Source organism: Gymnoscopelus microlampas (genome assembly GCF_963454915.1).
Source record: "Gymnoscopelus microlampas genome assembly, chromosome: 7".
In the NCBI taxonomy this organism is placed as follows: domain Eukaryota; kingdom Metazoa; phylum Chordata; class Actinopteri; order Myctophiformes; family Myctophidae; genus Gymnoscopelus; species Gymnoscopelus microlampas.
This window is the reverse complement of record NC_139944.1, coordinates 6,274,243-6,296,777: the sequence shown is the minus strand read 5'-3', so window position 1 is coordinate 6,296,777 and position 22,535 is coordinate 6,274,243. Positions and strand designations below refer to the sequence as shown.

The following is a 22,535-nucleotide window of genomic DNA, read 5'->3' as shown; positions in this document are numbered from 1 at the left end:
AATATGCACAACAAGTTCTTAATTGTACAATTTATTTGTCTTTGTTTGCAATCCAGTGGTGTATCATCATCTGACCTGTGACCTTACTTCCCGCTGTTCTAGGAGGGAGCTTGGCTAAGCCAAAACACAACTAGTGTGGAAAACATATTCCCCAAAATGTAAAATACACCAGATAATTCTGTAGAGATACTCTAGAGAAACCTTTACAACACAATCTCACTTAAATAGACACCAGAGAATTCACATAGGACACAAACCTGTCCTTTGTGACCAATGTGGGGAAAGCTTCTCAGAGAGCTTAATAAATCACAGGATAATTTATACAGGGGTGAAACCCTTTAATTGTGATCTGTGTGGACAGGTATTTAGTCAGTCACGTCATTTAAAACGGCACACAGGACTTTGTTCTAAATCTAATCTACAGGTGAAATTACAGTGAAACAAAGAATAAGATAGAGACTAAAAGGAATGTTGAGACTTGTTTATTTGTATCTGCAGTAAAACGTTGGTGGGACATGTTCCACAAAAACAATACAGTTTATCAACATGATAAAAAATAATAAAAACATAGCAATGTGAGAAGTAATGAAGCAGAAATTAATAATATATGTGACCAGATGTACACTAATAATAGTTTTGGATAAATCAATGTGTACGCCACTCTCTTTACTGGGAGAGACTTTTGATTTTGTAACTCTTTCTTCGTTTGGGCTATACATGGGGCATTGCAATAGTATGTGTTTTTGATTTATATGCTAGAAATGTTTAAAAAAGGGAAAAAATGACAAATAAAAACATCTCCTCTTCTCAAGGGAACAGGGTCCCCGGCACAAAGTATTAAGACACAATCATACAGATTCTATGTAACTGAGTAATATCCTCCCTTAAATACTCTAAATGATCAACATCATCATCATGTCTAACTGCATTGTTCCACAGTTACATTGACCTTCCCAGGTAACATCTTCAGAGGTACAGTATTATGACCGGTGCTAATGTATGGAAAGACTGTATCAGTGAAAGTGTGTGTGAAGGTGTGTATGTGTGTGTTAGTATCAGGATCAGAGAATGACAGCTTTCCTTCATTCCAGTCCAGCTGGACTCTGATCCTCTGAGGATTCTGCTTCAATGAGAGAACAGTGTTTGACCCTGATGGGGAGTGTGCTGCGTATTGAGCTTCATCTAACCATATTAAGAAGTGTTGACCCCCTACCATTCCCTTCCTCTGGTAAGACTCTGCTAACACACCCACTTCCCAGTTTGCATTGTCTCCAACCTCAACATCCCAGCTGTGAGTCCCTGAGTTAAAGCCCTCAGAACCTAGGACATGGCCATAGCAGTCAAACCTCTCTGGGTTGTCAGGAAGCTGTCGTTCCTCTCCACCGCTCACACTGGTCAGATCATCAGACAGGGTATAGTCTGGATGGGCAGTGTTGGGGTCCAGAATGACAGGATTGTAGGAGACAATGTCCTTCATCTTGTTCCAGACTCTGAAGGTCAGGTTGCTCAGGTGTTTGGTCACGTCTATCAGTGATCCAGAGACCAGCTGTTGGTCCTGCAGTGTGAACTGGACTCTTTCCATTGTGGTCTTGTAGTTCTGCAGGAATGAGACGTGTTCAGCTCTCAGCTCCTCCTCTATGGCTCTGATGTTGTTTGAAAGGGTTAGTATGTCTCTGTTCAGGACCGTAATCTTCTTTTTCATCATCTGACTCTTCTGTTGCTCTTCATCCCTCAGTGCAGTGATGCTGGCCTCCTCTTCCTCTTGTAGAAACTGATGAAACGTCTTAAACTGTTCCTTAATCTGCCTCTCTGTGTCCCGGGCCTGGACCTTAATGTGTTTTGCTGTTTGGTTAGTGTTCTTTTTAACTTCATTTAAGACCTCCAGTTTCTCCTGTAAAGTCTTCAGTGATTTCTGGACTTCCTCCTCGTGATCCAGAGCAGCTTCATCGGTGGGTCTGAAACTGTGGTTGGTGTGTTTTTTAGAATCTCGACACACAAGACACACTGGCTGTTGACATTCCAGACAGAACAGTTTGAGTTTCTCTGCATGCAGACTGCAGAGATCCTCAGACGCTGATGAAGTTCTCTTACGTTTTGAAGCTCTCCGTCTCTCCTGTATGAAGGCCTCACACAGGTTCTTCAGAGCCAGGTTACGGGGTGGATGACCTGTTGAATGTATTTCCTTACAAACTGGACATTGCTTTATTGTCTTCTGTCTCCACCATTCCTGCAGACAAGCATTACAGAAGCTGTGGCTACATGACAGTATAACAGGATCTTTAAAGATGTCACGACACACAGGACAGGAGAAATCCTCTTCTGGAAGAGACAACGTGGAAGCCATTTAGTCTCTGAGTCAATACAGTAAATCAGTCAGTGGTGGTAGGAAGCCACACTCTTTGATGGCTGTTGGTAGGACATTCCACATTTTGGTGGCATAATAGTAGGACGAATTCATCCCCATGTTTGTGCCGAATCTGGGGGTAATTAGATCCGTGGAGCTCCCTCTGGTGTACTCTTTCCTCTATCCTGAGCCATCCCACTCTAGCATATAATGAGCAGGGGTTAGGTGAGTCCTATGTGTGGGTTTAGAAGTAACCTGATCAGTTAGTTGATAGGTCTGAAGTTGTGTTTTTAATGCCTTTTAGGTGCTAGAGTACCATGAGGTGCATGCAGAGCAAAAATGACATTGGATGAGTGCTCCAGCTAGTGTCCTCAGAGCATTCCTACTGACCAACGAGGAGACCCTGCCCAAACATCTTGTACTTTGGTTGACTTTCTTGATCTGTTACCATTTTTCACTGTAGTGTTCTCTAAAATGCAACCCAGGTAGGTAATTAAACGTTTTTTTTTCAACCTGCACTTTGTCCTTATCTGAGACAAGGAGTGCCGAGTCACCCGCAAACAAGTACAATTTGCCATATTACACTGGTTGCCTACTTGTCCATCCACATGTCATGTAAACAGTGTGTCTATAAGCTACGTCTGGACTGGTTACGTCTTGAGAATGAGATTCTCAATGAGATCACCTGTATAAATACATTATACATTAATAAAAAGGAAAATACAAATAGGGTATATCAGTGGTTCTCATTGTGAGGTTTTAGGACAATCCTCACCATCCATTCACATAATTAAATATAACTGGATAATGTACAAGAATTGCTATTTGAACAGAATTTCACTTTTAACTCCTTACCAACATTAAATAGTTATCAAAGGAATTCTGGACATACCGAATCATGCCTAATAAAAATGGTTCTCAGATTAGGGTTGCAGAGATGTAAATGTAAATCAAACTGAGGGTCCTTGGAATGAGAGAGTACTTGTAAATTACAGCACATCATCTTCATAAATAATACACCAGCACTTGTCTTTGCATGTGTATAATGTACCCTGTTCATATTTTGGATTAAGTGTATTGTCAAACAACTTGAGGCTCTATTCTGATTCTGAGTAATACATGCTACAGTGTTCAGTAACATAGGTCATTCAAGCTGTTAAATATAAAATGCATTTTCAGGTAGGTTGCCAATTTCAGTAAATCAATAGAGTTTACCCATGTATAAGGTTACATTGTATGGTGTTCCAGTTCTGTGTTTGCTCACCAAAATCATGACAATCACTTCCAATTACACATATTTAAATATGTGATGCAATAAATACTATTTACGCAGGGGTTTGTTTAAAAACCTAGCAGCCATTCATTTTGATTTGTGTGGAAAGGTATTTAGTCTGTCACTACATATTACGTGCTATGGTTTATAAGGAGTATGCTACTGTGTGTGGTAATTACAGTCAATCACATGAAAAACAAGGCAATCAAAAAACAACTCTTGACTTTGAATATTAATAATATAAAACCAAGAAAAAAGTCTAGCACTTCACATCGCATACTATAAACACAGTATAAAGAACAGTTGTTCCATCACCAAAGCTGATTCTGCCTGGTTCTATGGTTCTGGAAAATTTGGAGCAATCATGTGCAAATTAGGTTTCTATAGGGGCTTGATTTGTAAATCTATGTTAATGGTTCTGCCTGAATAACAAGAAGAATTTGAGAGAGACTATTTCACATATTTAAACCACTGCAGGACAAATCAAGTCCCTATAGAAACCTAATTTGCACATAATTGCTCCAAATTCTTCCAGAACCATAGAACCAGGTGTTCCAAGGAGTTAAACTATACTCAATTGTATTTTAAAGGTCAGCCATTATTTTAAGGAAAATTAGGTGGGAATGTGTACATTACACATTGGAGACCAACTGGTGCCCTTAGATTCATAGTAGCCTGATACATATAATCCTTTGAGATGAAGATAGCAACTCTTAATAACACACTGCAAGAACTTTAACATTATGGTTTACTCCTTCTGTTTTTGTCTTTAAGATAATAACTTAATTGTATTTACTTGTGACTTGTGCAGTGAAATGAGTGAAGTCATTGCAATGTTATTGAATATGACCATTTATGGCACTGGAATGCACCACTGGGGGGATATTTACACGCTCAAAATGCAATGTGAGTGTCTAGATTTATTCCCAACTAACTCACTAACAAAGCATGCATGCATCATGTACTTAATTATTTCATAATATGCACAACAAGTTCTTAATTGTACAATTTATTTGTCTTTGTTTGCAATCCAGTGGTGTATCATCATCTGACCTGTGACCTTACTTCCCGCTGTTCTAGGAGGGAGCTTGGCTAAGCCAAAACACAACTAGTGTGGAAAACATATTCCCCAAAATGTAAAATACACCAGATAATTCTGTAGAGATACTCTAGAGAAACCTTTACAACACAATCTCACTTAAATAGACACCAGAGAATTCACATAGGACACAAACCTGTCCTTTGTGACCAATGTGGGGAAAGCTTCTCAGAGAGCTTAATAAATCACAGGATAATTTATACAGGGGTGAAACCCTTTAATTGTGATCTGTGTGGACAGGTATTTAGTCAGTCACGTCATTTAAAACGGCACACAGGACTTTGTTCTAAATCTAATCTACAGGTGAAATTACAGTGAAACAAAGAATAAGATAGAGACTAAAAGGAATGTTGAGACTTGTTTATTTGTATCTGCAGTAAAACGTTGGTGGGACATGTTCCACAAAAACAATACAGTTTATCAACATGATAAAAAATAATAAAAACATAGCAATGTGAGAAGTAATGAAGCAGAAATTAATAATATATGTGACCAGATGTACACTAATAATAGTTTTGGATAAATCAATGTGTACGCCACTCTCTTTACTGGGAGAGACTTTTGATTTTGTAACTCTTTCTTCGTTTGGGCTATACATGGGGCATTGCAATAGTATGTGTTTTTGATTTATATGCTAGAAATGTTTAAAAAAGGGAAAAAATGACAAATAAAAACATCTCCTCTTCTCAAGGGAACAGGGTCCCCGGCACAAAGTATTAAGACACAATCATACAGATTCTATGTAACTGAGTAATATCCTCCCTTAAATACTCTAAATGATCAACATCATCATCATGTCTAACTGCATTGTTCCACAGTTACATTGACCTTCCCAGGTAACATCTTCAGAGGTACAGTATTATGACCGGTGCTAATGTATGGAAAGACTGTATCAGTGAAAGTGTGTGTGAAGGTGTGTATGTGTGTGTTAGTATCAGGATCAGAGAATGACAGCTTTCCTTCATTCCAGTCCAGCTGGACTCTGATCCTCTGAGGATTCTGCTTCAATGAGAGAACAGTGTTTGACCCTGATGGGGAGTGTGCTGCGTATTGAGCTTCATCTAACCATATTAAGAAGTGTTGACCCCCTACCATTCCCTTCCTCTGGTAAGACTCTGCTAACACACCCACTTCCCAGTTTGCATTGTCTCCAACCTCAACATCCCAGCTGTGAGTCCCTGAGTTAAAGCCCTCAGAACCTAGGACATGGCCATAGCAGTCAAACCTCTCTGGGTTGTCAGGAAGCTGTCGTTCCTCTCCACCGCTCACACTGGTCAGATCATCAGACAGGGTATAGTCTGGATGGGCAGTGTTGGGGTCCAGAATGACAGGATTGTAGGAGACAATGTCCTTCATCTTGTTCCAGACTCTGAAGGTCAGGTTGCTCAGGTGTTTGGTCACGTCTATCAGTGATCCAGAGACCAGCTGTTGGTCCTGCAGTGTGAACTGGACTCTTTCCATTGTGGTCTTGTAGTTCTGCAGGAATGAGACGTGTTCAGCTCTCAGCTCCTCCTCTATGGCTCTGATGTTGTTTGAAAGGGTTAGTATGTCTCTGTTCAGGACCGTAATCTTCTTTTTCATCATCTGACTCTTCTGTTGCTCTTCATCCCTCAGTGCAGTGATGCTGGCCTCCTCTTCCTCTTGTAGAAACTGATGAAACGTCTTAAACTGTTCCTTAATCTGCCTCTCTGTGTCCCGGGCCTGGACCTTAATGTGTTTTGCTGTTTGGTTAGTGTTCTTTTTAACTTCATTTAAGACCTCCAGTTTCTCCTGTAAAGTCTTCAGTGATTTCTGGACTTCCTCCTCGTGATCCAGAGCAGCTTCATCGGTGGGTCTGAAACTGTGGTTGGTGTGTTTTTTAGAATCTCGACACACAAGACACACTGGCTGTTGACATTCCAGACAGAACAGTTTGAGTTTCTCTGCATGCAGACTGCAGAGATCCTCAGACGCTGATGAAGTTCTCTTACGTTTTGAAGCTCTCCGTCTCTCCTGTATGAAGGCCTCACACAGGTTCTTCAGAGCCAGGTTACGGGGTGGATGACCTGTTGAATGTATTTCCTTACAAACTGGACATTGCTTTATTGTCTTCTGTCTCCACCATTCCTGCAGACAAGCATTACAGAAGCTGTGGCTACATGACAGTATAACAGGATCTTTAAAGATGTCACGACACACAGGACAGGAGAAATCCTCTTCTGGAAGAGACAACGTGGAAGCCATTTAGTCTCTGAGTCAATACAGTAAATCAGTCAGTGGTGGTACTGTAAAACTTCCTCCTCTAGAATGGTCCTTGAAGTTTACTTTCACTGTGAATCGTGGTTGTTGTTAAAGTCCATTCAGCTGTCAGCAGCAGGTTCCAGTGGTCTGGGTCAGTATTCCCTCCTGTAGCTGTGGAAGTATGTCCTCCTCACTGGAAGTTGTGTTTGATCTGAAGGTCAATCTTATCGTCTCAGATGAGTCTGGCAGGGGGCGGAGCTTTGACACACCTCCACAGACCTGTTGCAAAGACATACATTATGTAAAACTTCCTGTTGATTTTACTCTTTGACAAACCTTGACTTAAAATGTTCAGATTCTGTCTGTGACAGTTATTTTACATAAAGTGTTGTTTAGGTTCAGGCACACTGAAGAACATAACTATTGAAAAAGTAACTAGTACAATATGACTTGTGTCAAAACTTGGTAGGCATCAGAAACATATAATTTATAGTCTAATCAGCTTTTTATTCCAATTGAATATATGATTTGAATTACTTGTAACAGAGCATGTTTGTGCAATTGCAACTTTAACTTCAGTAAAAACTAAATGTATTTGATCACTGAACAAACTACAGGGTAGGTATACTGAGTGAAATATATGCCACTTCAATAACACAGTTACAATAACTGACATTTGAATGGGCTTGTTCAATTACTTATGTGAAAATTGCCAACAAACTCAGAAGAGGTTTATTGTCATCTTATGATATCCTCTTACCTGTAACTTAGGATCCTACTCCAATGTTTCCTCAGAAGGTCCCTGTGAAGAAGAGTGCAGCCGGAAAGTTGAACTGAAATAATAACAGTTGCTTGTCTCTGTGTGTCTCTGTGTTCTGTGGTCTGACTCTGAGCAGTGAGCACTGACTGAGCATGACAGTGTGTGTTGTGTTGATGTAGTATAAGTAGTAGCACCTCCCTTTTGTCTTGAAGTGGAGAAACACCTCCTCCCACCTCCTCTCAGCTCTCCTCCAATTAACTGCAGTCAGGAACATTTCGATGTGAAAGGCTCACAACAAAAGCCACCTTGATGATGATGATGGGCCATCATCAGAGAAACATTTACATAGACACAAGTTTCAATGTCATTCATTCACTTCATTAACATGTTGATTGTTTTTCTTTGCTAAAGAAAGCAAACCCAACCCAGAGTTGTCAGTATTCATTATTTATAAAGTTCTTAGCAGTTTAATACAATTGTCATGTTAGATTATAAAAATGTTAGCGAGTGGTATGTGAATCTAATACATTTTTATTATAAAAGACATTACCTTTTTGAAAACGTGCAGAATGCTTTTGAAACAGTAGCATATTAATTGCAAGTCATTTTCTTACATTCCAAATTCATAATTGAACCATTTTACAATCAATAGCTACTCACTTGTAGTCATTTTAACAGTAGTAGCCTAACTGTATTGATATTATTGTGTCATACTTTGCATAGTCAAGTCAAAATACAAGACAAATTTTTTTTTCTGAAAAACAAACAAAACATAAACATGCAATGTTTGTTGAGATGACACATGAGATGCACCAAACACATTTATTTACATTCCCTTCGATATCCAGTGCAACATGTTGTGCAGCTATTATACTTCTGCATACTATATTGTCACCTGAGGTACACAGGTATATATGTTCATGTTTATATATTCAAATCATCAAGCCATACAACATATCATAAATACTAGGAGCAGTAAAAGTATATTTACAGAAAAACAGTGGGGGTCAAGTATTTAGGCAAGCTAAAAGACTTGTCCAGGTCCAGTTGCAAATTTCAGACAGGTGCTCTTTCATGGTGGTTTTAAAGAGGGTATGAAGCCACACTCTTTGATGGCTGTTGGTAGGACATTCCACATTTTGGTGGCATAATAGTAGGACGAATTCATCCCCATGTTTGTGCCGAATCTGGGGGTAATTAGATCCGTGGAGCTCCCTCTGGTGTACTCTTTCCTCTATCCTGAGCCATCCCACTCTAGCATATAATGAGCAGGGGTTAGGTGAGTCCTATGTGTGGGTTTAGAAGTAACCTGATCAGTTAGTTGATAGGTCTGAAGTTGTGTTTTTAATGCCTTTTAGGTGCTAGAGTACCATGAGGTGCATGCAGAGCAAAAATGACATTGGATGAGTGCTCCAGCTAGTGTCCTCAGAGCATTCCTACTGACCAACGAGGAGACCCTGCCCAAACATCTTGTACTTTGGTTGACTTTCTTGATCTGTTACCATTTTTCACTGTAGTGTTCTCTAAAATGCAACCCAGGTAGGTAATTAAACGTTTTTTTTTCAACCTGCACTTTGTCCTTATCTGAGACAAGGAGTGCCGAGTCACCCGCAAACAAGTACAATTTGCCATATTACACTGGTTGCCTACTTGTCCATCCACATGTCATGTAAACAGTGTGTCTATAAGCTACGTCTGGACTGGTTACGTCTTGAGAATGAGATTCTCAATGAGATCACCTGTATAAATACATTATACATTAATAAAAAGGAAAATACAAATAGGGTATATCAGTGGTTCTCATTGTGAGGTTTTAGGACAATCCTCACCATCCATTCACATAATTAAATATAACTGGATAATGTACAAGAATTGCTATTTGAACAGAATTTCACTTTTAACTCCTTACCAACATTAAATAGTTATCAAAGGAATTCTGGACATACCGAATCATGCCTAATAAAAATGGTTCTCAGATTAGGGTTGCAGAGATGTAAATGTAAATCAAACTGAGGGTCCTTGGAATGAGAGAGTACTTGTAAATTACAGCACATCATCTTCATAAATAATACACCAGCACTTGTCTTTGCATGTGTATAATGTACCCTGTTCATATTTTGGATTAAGTGTATTGTCAAACAACTTGAGGCTCTATTCTGATTCTGAGTAATACATGCTACAGTGTTCAGTAACATAGGTCATTCAAGCTGTTAAATATAAAATGCATTTTCAGGTAGGTTGCCAATTTCAGTAAATCAATAGAGTTTACCCATGTATAAGGTTACATTGTATGGTGTTCCAGTTCTGTGTTTGCTCACCAAAATCATGACAATCACTTCCAATTACACATATTTAAATATGTGATGCAATAAATACTATTTACGCAGGGGTTTGTTTAAAAACCTAGCAGCCATTCATTTTGATTTGTGTGGAAAGGTATTTAGTCTGTCACTACATATTACGTGCTATGGTTTATAAGGAGTATGCTACTGTGTGTGGTAATTACAGTCAATCACATGAAAAACAAGGCAATCAAAAAACAACTCTTGACTTTGAATATTAATAATATAAAACCAAGAAAAAAGTCTAGCACTTCACATCGCATACTATAAACACAGTATAAAGAACAGTTGTTCCATCACCAAAGCTGATTCTGCCTGGTTCTATGGTTCTGGAAAATTTGGAGCAATCATGTGCAAATTAGGTTTCTATAGGGGCTTGATTTGTAAATCTATGTTAATGGTTCTGCCTGAATAACAAGAAGAATTTGAGAGAGACTATTTCACATATTTAAACCACTGCAGGACAAATCAAGTCCCTATAGAAACCTAATTTGCACATAATTGCTCCAAATTCTTCCAGAACCATAGAACCAGGTGTTCCAAGGAGTTAAACTATACTCAATTGTATTTTAAAGGTCAGCCATTATTTTAAGGAAAATTAGGTGGGAATGTGTACATTACACATTGGAGACCAACTGGTGCCCTTAGATTCATAGTAGCCTGATACATATAATCCTTTGAGATGAAGATAGCAACTCTTAATAACACACTGCAAGAACTTTAACATTATGGTTTACTCCTTCTGTTTTTGTCTTTAAGATAATAACTTAATTGTATTTACTTGTGACTTGTGCAGTGAAATGAGTGAAGTCATTGCAATGTTATTGAATATGACCATTTATGGCACTGGAATGCACCACTGGGGGGATATTTACACGCTCAAAATGCAATGTGAGTGTCTAGATTTATTCCCAACTAACTCACTAACAAAGCATGCATGCATCATGTACTTAATTATTTCATAATATGCACAACAAGTTCTTAATTGTACAATTTATTTGTCTTTGTTTGCAATCCAGTGGTGTATCATCATCTGACCTGTGACCTTACTTCCCGCTGTTCTAGGAGGGAGCTTGGCTAAGCCAAAACACAACTAGTGTGGAAAACATATTCCCCAAAATGTAAAATACACCAGATAATTCTGTAGAGATACTCTAGAGAAACCTTTACAACACAATCTCACTTAAATAGACACCAGAGAATTCACATAGGACACAAACCTGTCCTTTGTGACCAATGTGGGGAAAGCTTCTCAGAGAGCTTAATAAATCACAGGATAATTTATACAGGGGTGAAACCCTTTAATTGTGATCTGTGTGGACAGGTATTTAGTCAGTCACGTCATTTAAAACGGCACACAGGACTTTGTTCTAAATCTAATCTACAGGTGAAATTACAGTGAAACAAAGAATAAGATAGAGACTAAAAGGAATGTTGAGACTTGTTTATTTGTATCTGCAGTAAAACGTTGGTGGGACATGTTCCACAAAAACAATACAGTTTATCAACATGATAAAAAATAATAAAAACATAGCAATGTGAGAAGTAATGAAGCAGAAATTAATAATATATGTGACCAGATGTACACTAATAATAGTTTTGGATAAATCAATGTGTACGCCACTCTCTTTACTGGGAGAGACTTTTGATTTTGTAACTCTTTCTTCGTTTGGGCTATACATGGGGCATTGCAATAGTATGTGTTTTTGATTTATATGCTAGAAATGTTTAAAAAAGGGAAAAAATGACAAATAAAAACATCTCCTCTTCTCAAGGGAACAGGGTCCCCGGCACAAAGTATTAAGACACAATCATACAGATTCTATGTAACTGAGTAATATCCTCCCTTAAATACTCTAAATGATCAACATCATCATCATGTCTAACTGCATTGTTCCACAGTTACATTGACCTTCCCAGGTAACATCTTCAGAGGTACAGTATTATGACCGGTGCTAATGTATGGAAAGACTGTATCAGTGAAAGTGTGTGTGAAGGTGTGTATGTGTGTGTTAGTATCAGGATCAGAGAATGACAGCTTTCCTTCATTCCAGTCCAGCTGGACTCTGATCCTCTGAGGATTCTGCTTCAATGAGAGAACAGTGTTTGACCCTGATGGGGAGTGTGCTGCGTATTGAGCTTCATCTAACCATATTAAGAAGTGTTGACCCCCTACCATTCCCTTCCTCTGGTAAGACTCTGCTAACACACCCACTTCCCAGTTTGCATTGTCTCCAACCTCAACATCCCAGCTGTGAGTCCCTGAGTTAAAGCCCTCAGAACCTAGGACATGGCCATAGCAGTCAAACCTCTCTGGGTTGTCAGGAAGCTGTCGTTCCTCTCCACCGCTCACACTGGTCAGATCATCAGACAGGGTATAGTCTGGATGGGCAGTGTTGGGGTCCAGAATGACAGGATTGTAGGAGACAATGTCCTTCATCTTGTTCCAGACTCTGAAGGTCAGGTTGCTCAGGTGTTTGGTCACGTCTATCAGTGATCCAGAGACCAGCTGTTGGTCCTGCAGTGTGAACTGGACTCTTTCCATTGTGGTCTTGTAGTTCTGCAGGAATGAGACGTGTTCAGCTCTCAGCTCCTCCTCTATGGCTCTGATGTTGTTTGAAAGGGTTAGTATGTCTCTGTTCAGGACCGTAATCTTCTTTTTCATCATCTGACTCTTCTGTTGCTCTTCATCCCTCAGTGCAGTGATGCTGGCCTCCTCTTCCTCTTGTAGAAACTGATGAAACGTCTTAAACTGTTCCTTAATCTGCCTCTCTGTGTCCCGGGCCTGGACCTTAATGTGTTTTGCTGTTTGGTTAGTGTTCTTTTTAACTTCATTTAAGACCTCCAGTTTCTCCTGTAAAGTCTTCAGTGATTTCTGGACTTCCTCCTCGTGATCCAGAGCAGCTTCATCGGTGGGTCTGAAACTGTGGTTGGTGTGTTTTTTAGAATCTCGACACACAAGACACACTGGCTGTTGACATTCCAGACAGAACAGTTTGAGTTTCTCTGCATGCAGACTGCAGAGATCCTCAGACGCTGATGAAGTTCTCTTACGTTTTGAAGCTCTCCGTCTCTCCTGTATGAAGGCCTCACACAGGTTCTTCAGAGCCAGGTTACGGGGTGGATGACCTGTTGAATGTATTTCCTTACAAACTGGACATTGCTTTATTGTCTTCTGTCTCCACCATTCCTGCAGACAAGCATTACAGAAGCTGTGGCTACATGACAGTATAACAGGATCTTTAAAGATGTCACGACACACAGGACAGGAGAAATCCTCTTCTGGAAGAGACAACGTGGAAGCCATTTAGTCTCTGAGTCAATACAGTAAATCAGTCAGTGGTGGTAGGAAGCCACACTCTTTGATGGCTGTTGGTAGGACATTCCACATTTTGGTGGCATAATAGTAGGACGAATTCATCCCCATGTTTGTGCCGAATCTGGGGGTAATTAGATCCGTGGAGCTCCCTCTGGTGTACTCTTTCCTCTATCCTGAGCCATCCCACTCTAGCATATAATGAGCAGGGGTTAGGTGAGTCCTATGTGTGGGTTTAGAAGTAACCTGATCAGTTAGTTGATAGGTCTGAAGTTGTGTTTTTAATGCCTTTTAGGTGCTAGAGTACCATGAGGTGCATGCAGAGCAAAAATGACATTGGATGAGTGCTCCAGCTAGTGTCCTCAGAGCATTCCTACTGACCAACGAGGAGACCCTGCCCAAACATCTTGTACTTTGGTTGACTTTCTTGATCTGTTACCATTTTTCACTGTAGTGTTCTCTAAAATGCAACCCAGGTAGGTAATTAAACGTTTTTTTTTCAACCTGCACTTTGTCCTTATCTGAGACAAGGAGTGCCGAGTCACCCGCAAACAAGTACAATTTGCCATATTACACTGGTTGCCTACTTGTCCATCCACATGTCATGTAAACAGTGTGTCTATAAGCTACGTCTGGACTGGTTACGTCTTGAGAATGAGATTCTCAATGAGATCACCTGTATAAATACATTATACATTAATAAAAAGGAAAATACAAATAGGGTATATCAGTGGTTCTCATTGTGAGGTTTTAGGACAATCCTCACCATCCATTCACATAATTAAATATAACTGGATAATGTACAAGAATTGCTATTTGAACAGAATTTCACTTTTAACTCCTTACCAACATTAAATAGTTATCAAAGGAATTCTGGACATACCGAATCATGCCTAATAAAAATGGTTCTCAGATTAGGGTTGCAGAGATGTAAATGTAAATCAAACTGAGGGTCCTTGGAATGAGAGAGTACTTGTAAATTACAGCACATCATCTTCATAAATAATACACCAGCACTTGTCTTTGCATGTGTATAATGTACCCTGTTCATATTTTGGATTAAGTGTATTGTCAAACAACTTGAGGCTCTATTCTGATTCTGAGTAATACATGCTACAGTGTTCAGTAACATAGGTCATTCAAGCTGTTAAATATAAAATGCATTTTCAGGTAGGTTGCCAATTTCAGTAAATCAATAGAGTTTACCCATGTATAAGGTTACATTGTATGGTGTTCCAGTTCTGTGTTTGCTCACCAAAATCATGACAATCACTTCCAATTACACATATTTAAATATGTGATGCAATAAATACTATTTACGCAGGGGTTTGTTTAAAAACCTAGCAGCCATTCATTTTGATTTGTGTGGAAAGGTATTTAGTCTGTCACTACATATTACGTGCTATGGTTTATAAGGAGTATGCTACTGTGTGTGGTAATTACAGTCAATCACATGAAAAACAAGGCAATCAAAAAACAACTCTTGACTTTGAATATTAATAATATAAAACCAAGAAAAAAGTCTAGCACTTCACATCGCATACTATAAACACAGTATAAAGAACAGTTGTTCCATCACCAAAGCTGATTCTGCCTGGTTCTATGGTTCTGGAAAATTTGGAGCAATCGTGTGCAAATTAGGTTTCTATAGGGGCTTGATTTGTAAATCTATGTTAATGGTTCTGCCTGAATAACAAGAAGAATTTGAGAGAGACTATTTCACATATTTAAACCACTGCAGGACAAATCAAGTCCCTATAGAAACCTAATTTGCACATAATTGCTCCAAATTCTTCCAGAACCATAGAACCAGGTGTTCCAAGGAGTTAAACTATACTCAATTGTATTTTAAAGGTCAGCCATTATTTTAAGGAAAATTAGGTGGGAACGTGTACATTACACATTGGAGACCAACTGGTGCCCTTAGATTCATAGTAGCCTGATACATATAATCCTTTGAGATGAAGATAGCAACTCTTAATAACACACTGCAAGAACTTTAACATTATGGTTTACTCCTTCTGTTTTTGTCTTTAAGATAATAACTTAATTGTATTTACTTGTGACTTGTGCAGTGAAATGAGTGAAGTCATTGCAATGTTATTGAATATGACCATTTATGGCACTGGAATGCACCACTGGGGGGATATTTACACGCTCAAAATGCAATGTGAGTGTCTAGATTTATACCCAACTAACTCACTAACAAAGCATGCATGCATCATGTACTTAATTATTTCATAATATGCACAACAAGTTCTTAATTGTACAATTTATTTGTCTTTGTTTGCAATCCAGTGGTGTATCATCATCTGACCTGTGACCTTACTTCCCGCTGTTCTAGGAGGGAGCTTGGCTAAGCCAAAACACAACTAGTGTGGAAAACATATTCCCCAAAATGTAAAATACACCAGATAATTCTGTAGAGATACTCTAGAGAAACCTTTACAACACAATCTCACTTAAATAGACACCAGAGAATTCACATAGGACACAAACCTGTCCTTTGTGACCAATGTGGGGAAAGCTTCTCAGAGAGCTTAATAAATCACAGGATAATTTATACAGGGGTGAAACCCTTTAATTGTGATCTGTGTGGACAGGTATTTAGTCAGTCACGTCATTTAAAACGGCACACAGGACTTTGTTCTAAATCTAATCTACAGGTGAAATTACAGTGAAACAAAGAATAAGATAGAGACTAAAAGGAATGTTGAGACTTGTTTATTTGTATCTGCAGTAAAACGTTGGTGGGACATGTTCCACAAAAACAATACAGTTTATCAACATGATAAAAAATAATAAAAACATAGCAATGTGAGAAGTAATGAAGCAGAAATTAATAATATATGTGACCAGATGTACACTAATAATAGTTTTGGATAAATCAATGTGTACGCCACTCTCTTTACTGGGAGAGACTTTTGATTTTGTAACTCTTTCTTCGTTTGGGCTATACATGGGGCATTGCAATAGTATGTGTTTTTGATTTATATGCTAGAAATGTTTAAAAAAGGGAAAAAATGACAAATAAAAACATCTCCTCTTCTCAAGGGAACAGGGTCCCCGGCACAAAGTATTAAGACACAATCATACAGATTCTATGTAACTGAGTAATATCCTCCCTTAAATACTCTAAATGATCAACATCATCATCATGTCTAACTGCATTGTTCCACAGTTACATTGACCTTCCCAGGTAACATCTTCAGAGGTACAGTATTATGACCGGTGCTAATGTATGGAAAGACTGTATCAGTGAAAGTGTGTGTGAAGGTGTGTATGTGTGTGTTAGTATCAGGATCAGAGAATGACAGCTTTCCTTCATTCCAGTCCAGCTGGACTCTGATCCTCTGAGGATTCTGCTTCAATGAGAGAACAGTGTTTGACCCTGATGGGGAGTGTGCTGCGTATTGAGCTTCATCTAACCATATTAAGAAGTGTTGACCCCCTACCATTCCCTTCCTCTGGTAAGACTCTGCTAACACACCCACTTCCCAGTTTGCATTGTCTCCAACCTCAACATCCCAGCTGTGAGTCCCTGAGTTAAAGCCCTCAGAACCTAGGACATGGCCATAGCAGTCAAACCTCTCTGGGTTGTCAGGAAGCTGTCGTTCCTCTCCACCGCTCACACTGGTCAGATCATCAGACAGGGTATAGTCTGGATGGGCAGTGTTGGGGTCCAGAATGACAGGATTGTAGGAGACAATGTCCTTCATCTTGTTCCAGACTCTGAAGGTCAGGTTGCTCAGGTGTTTGGTCACGTCTATCAGTGATCCAGAGACCAGCTGTTGGTCCTGCAGTGTGAACTGGACTCTTTCCATTGTGGTCTTGTAGTTCTGCAGGAATGAGACGTGTTCAGCTCTCAGCTCCTCCTCTATGGCTCTGATGTTGTTTGAAAGGGTTAGTATGTCTCTGTTCAGGACCGTAATCTTCTTTTTCATCATCTGACTCTTCTGTTGCTCTTCATCCCTCAGTGCAGTGATGCTGGCCTCCTCTTCCTCTTGTAGAAACTGATGAAACGTCTTAAACTGTTCCTTAATCTGCCTCTCTGTGTCCCGGGCCTGGACCTTAATGTGTTTTGCTGTTTGGTTAGTGTTCTTTTTAACTTCATTTAAGACCTCCAGTTTCTCCTGTAAAGTCTTCAGTGATTTCTGGACTTCCTCCTCGTGATCCAGAGCAGCTTCATCGGTGGGTCTGAAACTGTGGTTGGTGTGTTTTTTAGAATCTCGACACACAAGACACACTGGCTGTTGACATTCCAGACAGAACAGTTTGAGTTTCTCTGCATGCAGACTGCAGAGATCCTCAGACGCTGATGAAGTTCTCTTACGTTTTGAAGCTCTCCGTCTCTCCTGTATGAAGGCCTCACACAGGTTCTTCAGAGCCAGGTTACGGGGTGGATGACCTGTTGAATGTATTTCCTTACAAACTGGACATTGCTTTATTGTCTTCTGTCTCCACCATTCCTGCAGACAAGCATTACAGAAGCTGTGGCTACATGACAGTATAACAGGATCTTTAAAGATGTCACGACACACAGGACAGGAGAAATCCTCTTCTGGAAGAGACAACGTGGAAGCCATTTAGTCTCTGAGTCAATACAGTAAATCAGTCAGTGGTGGTAGGAAGCCACACTCTTTGATGGCTGTTGGTAGGACATTCCACATTTTGGTGGCATAATAGTAGGACGAATTCATCCCCATGTTTGTGCCGAATCTGGGGGTAATTAGATCCGTGGAGCTCCCTCTGGTGTACTCTTTCCTCTATCCTGAGCCATCCCACTCTAGCATATAATGAGCAGGGGTTAGGTGAGTCCTATGTGTGGGTTTAGAAGTAACCTGATCAGTTAGTTGATAGGTCTGAAGTTGTGTTTTTAATGCCTTTTAGGTGCTAGAGTACCATGAGGTGCATGCAGAGCAAAAATGACATTGGATGAGTGCTCCAGCTAGTGTCCTCAGAGCATTCCTACTGACCAACGAGGAGACCCTGCCCAAACATCTTGTACTTTGGTTGACTTTCTTGATCTGTTACCATTTTTCACTGTAGTGTTCTCTAAAATGCAACCCAGGTAGGTAATTAAACGTTTTTTTTTCAACCTGCACTTTGTCCTTATCTGAGACAAGGAGTGCCGAGTCACCCGCAAACAAGTACAATTTGCCATATTACACTGGTTGCCTACTTGTCCATCCACATGTCATGTAAACAGTGTGTCTATAAGCTACGTCTGGACTGGTTACGTCTTGAGAATGAGATTCTCAATGAGATCACCTGTATAAATACATTATACATTAATAAAAAGGAAAATACAAATAGGGTATATCAGTGGTTCTCATTGTGAGGTTTTAGGACAATCCTCACCATCCATTCACATAATTAAATATAACTGGATAATGTACAAGAATTGCTATTTGAACAGAATTTCACTTTTAACTCCTTACCAACATTAAATAGTTATCAAAGGAATTCTGGACATACCGAATCATGCCTAATAAAAATGGTTCTCAGATTAGGGTTGCAGAGATGTAAATGTAAATCAAACTGAGGGTCCTTGGAATGAGAGAGTACTTGTAAATTACAGCACATCATCTTCATAAATAATACACCAGCACTTGTCTTTGCATGTGTATAATGTACCCTGTTCATATTTTGGATTAAGTGTATTGTCAAACAACTTGAGGCTCTATTCTGATTCTGAGTAATACATGCTACAGTGTTCAGTAACATAGGTCATTCAAGCTGTTAAATATAAAATGCATTTTCAGGTAGGTTGCCAATTTCAGTAAATCAATAGAGTTTACCCATGTATAAGGTTACATTGTATGGTGTTCCAGTTCTGTGTTTGCTCACCAAAATCATGACAATCACTTCCAATTACACATATTTAAATATGTGATGCAATAAATACTATTTACGCAGGGGTTTGTTTAAAAACCTAGCAGCCATTCATTTTGATTTGTGTGGAAAGGTATTTAGTCTGTCACTACATATTACGTGCTATGGTTTATAAGGAGTATGCTACTGTGTGTGGTAATTACAGTCAATCACATGAAAAACAAGGCAATCAAAAAACAACTCTTGACTTTGAATATTAATAATATAAAACCAAGAAAAAAGTCTAGCACTTCACATCGCATACTATAAACACAGTATAAAGAACAGTTGTTCCATCACCAAAGCTGATTCTGCCTGGTTCTATGGTTCTGGAAAATTTGGAGCAATCGTGTGCAAATTAGGTTTCTATAGGGGCTTGATTTGTAAATCTATGTTAATGGTTCTGCCTGAATAACAAGAAGAATTTGAGAGAGACTATTTCACATATTTAAACCACTGCAGGACAAATCAAGTCCCTATAGAAACCTAATTTGCACATAATTGCTCCAAATTCTTCCAGAACCATAGAACCAGGTGTTCCAAGGAGTTAAACTATACTCAATTGTATTTTAAAGGTCAGCCATTATTTTAAGGAAAATTAGGTGGGAACGTGTACATTACACATTGGAGACCAACTGGTGCCCTTAGATTCATAGTAGCCTGATACATATAATCCTTTGAGATGAAGATAGCAACTCTTAATAACACACTGCAAGAACTTTAACATTATGGTTTACTCCTTCTGTTTTTGTCTTTAAGATAATAACTTAATTGTATTTACTTGTGACTTGTGCAGTGAAATGAGTGAAGTCATTGCAATGTTATTGAATATGACCATTTATGGCACTGGAATGCACCACTGGGGGGATATTTACACGCTCAAAATGCAATGTGAGTGTCTAGATTTATACCCAACTAACTCACTAACAAAGCATGCATGCATCATGTACTTAATTATTTCATAATATGCACAACAAGTTCTTAATTGTACAATTTATTTGTCTTTGTTTGCAATCCAGTGGTGTATCATCATCTGACCTGTGACCTTACTTCCCGCTGTTCTAGGAGGGAGCTTGGCTAAGCCAAAACACAACTAGTGTGGAAAACATATTCCCCAAAATGTAAAATACACCAGATAATTCTGTAGAGATACTCTAGAGAAACCTTTACAACACAATCTCACTTAAATAGACACCAGAGAATTCACATAGGACACAAACCTGTCCTTTGTGACCAATGTGGGGAAAGCTTCTCAGAGAGCTTAATAAATCACAGGATAATTTATACAGGGGTGAAACCCTTTAATTGTGATCTGTGTGGACAGGTATTTAGTCAGTCACGTCATTTAAAACGGCACACAGGACTTTGTTCTAAATCTAATCTACAGGTGAAATTACAGTGAAACAAAGAATAAGATAGAGACTAAAAGGAATGTTGAGACTTGTTTATTTGTATCTGCAGTAAAACGTTGGTGGGACATGTTCCACAAAAACAATACAGTTTATCAACATGATAAAAAATAATAAAAACATAGCAATGTGAGAAGTAATGAAGCAGAAATTAATAATATATGTGACCAGATGTACACTAATAATAGTTTTGGATAAATCAATGTGTACGCCACTCTCTTTACTGGGAGAGACTTTTGATTTTGTAACTCTTTCTTCGTTTGGGCTATACATGGGGCATTGCAATAGTATGTGTTTTTGATTTATATGCTAGAAATGTTTAAAAAAGGGAAAAAATGACAAATAAAAACATCTCCTCTTCTCAAGGGAACAGGGTCCCCGGCACAAAGTATTAAGACACAATCATACAGATTCTATGTAACTGAGTAATATCCTCCCTTAAATACTCTAAATGATCAACATCATCATCATGTCTAACTGCATTGTTCCACAGTTACATTGACCTTCCCAGGTAACATCTTCAGAGGTACAGTATTATGACCGGTGCTAATGTATGGAAAGACTGTATCAGTGAAAGTGTGTGTGAAGGTGTGTATGTGTGTGTTAGTATCAGGATCAGAGAATGACAGCTTTCCTTCATTCCAGTCCAGCTGGACTCTGATCCTCTGAGGATTCTGCTTCAATGAGAGAACAGTGTTTGACCCTGATGGGGAGTGTGCTGCGTATTGAGCTTCATCTAACCATATTAAGAAGTGTTGACCCCCTACCATTCCCTTCCTCTGGTAAGACTCTGCTAACACACCCACTTCCCAGTTTGCATTGTCTCCAACCTCAACATCCCAGCTGTGAGTCCCTGAGTTAAAGCCCTCAGAACCTAGGACATGGCCATAGCAGTCAAACCTCTCTGGGTTGTCAGGAAGCTGTCGTTCCTCTCCACCGCTCACACTGGTCAGATCATCAGACAGGGTATAGTCTGGATGGGCAGTGTTGGGGTCCAGAATGACAGGATTGTAGGAGACAATGTCCTTCATCTTGTTCCAGACTCTGAAGGTCAGGTTGCTCAGGTGTTTGGTCACGTCTATCAGTGATCCAGAGACCAGCTGTTGGTCCTGCAGTGTGAACTGGACTCTTTCCATTGTGGTCTTGTAGTTCTGCAGGAATGAGACGTGTTCAGCTCTCAGCTCCTCCTCTATGGCTCTGATGTTGTTTGAAAGGGTTAGTATGTCTCTGTTCAGGACCGTAATCTTCTTTTTCATCATCTGACTCTTCTGTTGCTCTTCATCCCTCAGTGCAGTGATGCTGGCCTCCTCTTCCTCTTGTAGAAACTGATGAAACGTCTTAAACTGTTCCTTAATCTGCCTCTCTGTGTCCCGGGCCTGGACCTTAATGTGTTTTGCTGTTTGGTTAGTGTTCTTTTTAACTTCATTTAAGACCTCCAGTTTCTCCTGTAAAGTCTTCAGTGATTTCTGGACTTCCTCCTCGTGATCCAGAGCAGCTTCATCGGTGGGTCTGAAACTGTGGTTGGTGTGTTTTTTAGAATCTCGACACACAAGACACACTGGCTGTTGACATTCCAGACAGAACAGTTTGAGTTTCTCTGCATGCAGACTGCAGAGATCCTCAGACGCTGATGAAGTTCTCTTACGTTTTGAAGCTCTCCGTCTCTCCTGTATGAAGGCCTCACACAGGTTCTTCAGAGCCAGGTTACGGGGTGGATGACCTGTTGAATGTATTTCCTTACAAACTGGACATTGCTTTATTGTCTTCTGTCTCCACCATTCCTGCAGACAAGCATTACAGAAGCTGTGGCTACATGACAGTATAACAGGATCTTTAAAGATGTCACGACACACAGGACAGGAGAAATCCTCTTCTGGAAGAGACAACGTGGAAGCCAT

At 39.5% G+C, this 22,535-nt stretch overlaps 5 protein-coding genes across 5 annotated transcripts; all 5 read right to left on the bottom strand.

Annotated features, from left to right (window-relative positions):
• Positions 1-919: 919 nt before the first annotated feature.
• Positions 920-2,344, bottom strand: LOC311048396 (nuclear factor 7, brain-like; the record flags this gene model as incomplete). The annotated part of the gene is made up of 1 exon (XM_084061654.1): positions 920-2,344. One exon carries the CDS (start codon positions 2,342-2,344, stop codon positions 920-922), a length of 1,425 nt encoding a protein of 474 aa, XP_083917780.1.
• A 3,170-nt stretch (positions 2,345-5,514) lies between these two features.
• LOC311048395 (nuclear factor 7, brain-like) lies at positions 5,515-6,939 on the bottom strand (the record flags this gene model as incomplete). Its single annotated transcript, XM_084061653.1, has 1 exon — positions 5,515-6,939. One exon carries the CDS (start codon positions 6,937-6,939, stop codon positions 5,515-5,517), a length of 1,425 nt encoding a protein of 474 aa, XP_083917779.1.
• A 4,981-nt stretch (positions 6,940-11,920) lies between these two features.
• On the bottom strand, positions 11,921-13,345 carry LOC311048394 (nuclear factor 7, brain-like; the record flags this gene model as incomplete). The annotated part of the gene is made up of 1 exon (XM_084061652.1): positions 11,921-13,345. The coding sequence occupies one exon, from the start codon at positions 13,343-13,345 to the stop codon at positions 11,921-11,923; it is 1,425 nt and encodes a 474-aa protein (XP_083917778.1).
• A 3,170-nt stretch (positions 13,346-16,515) lies between these two features.
• Positions 16,516-17,940, bottom strand: LOC311048392 (nuclear factor 7, brain-like; the record flags this gene model as incomplete). The annotated part of the gene is made up of 1 exon (XM_084061650.1): positions 16,516-17,940. The coding sequence occupies one exon, from the start codon at positions 17,938-17,940 to the stop codon at positions 16,516-16,518; it is 1,425 nt and encodes a 474-aa protein (XP_083917776.1).
• A 3,170-nt stretch (positions 17,941-21,110) lies between these two features.
• On the bottom strand, positions 21,111-22,535 carry LOC311048391 (nuclear factor 7, brain-like; the record flags this gene model as incomplete). The annotated part of the gene is made up of 1 exon (XM_084061649.1): positions 21,111-22,535. The coding sequence occupies one exon, from the start codon at positions 22,533-22,535 to the stop codon at positions 21,111-21,113; it is 1,425 nt and encodes a 474-aa protein (XP_083917775.1).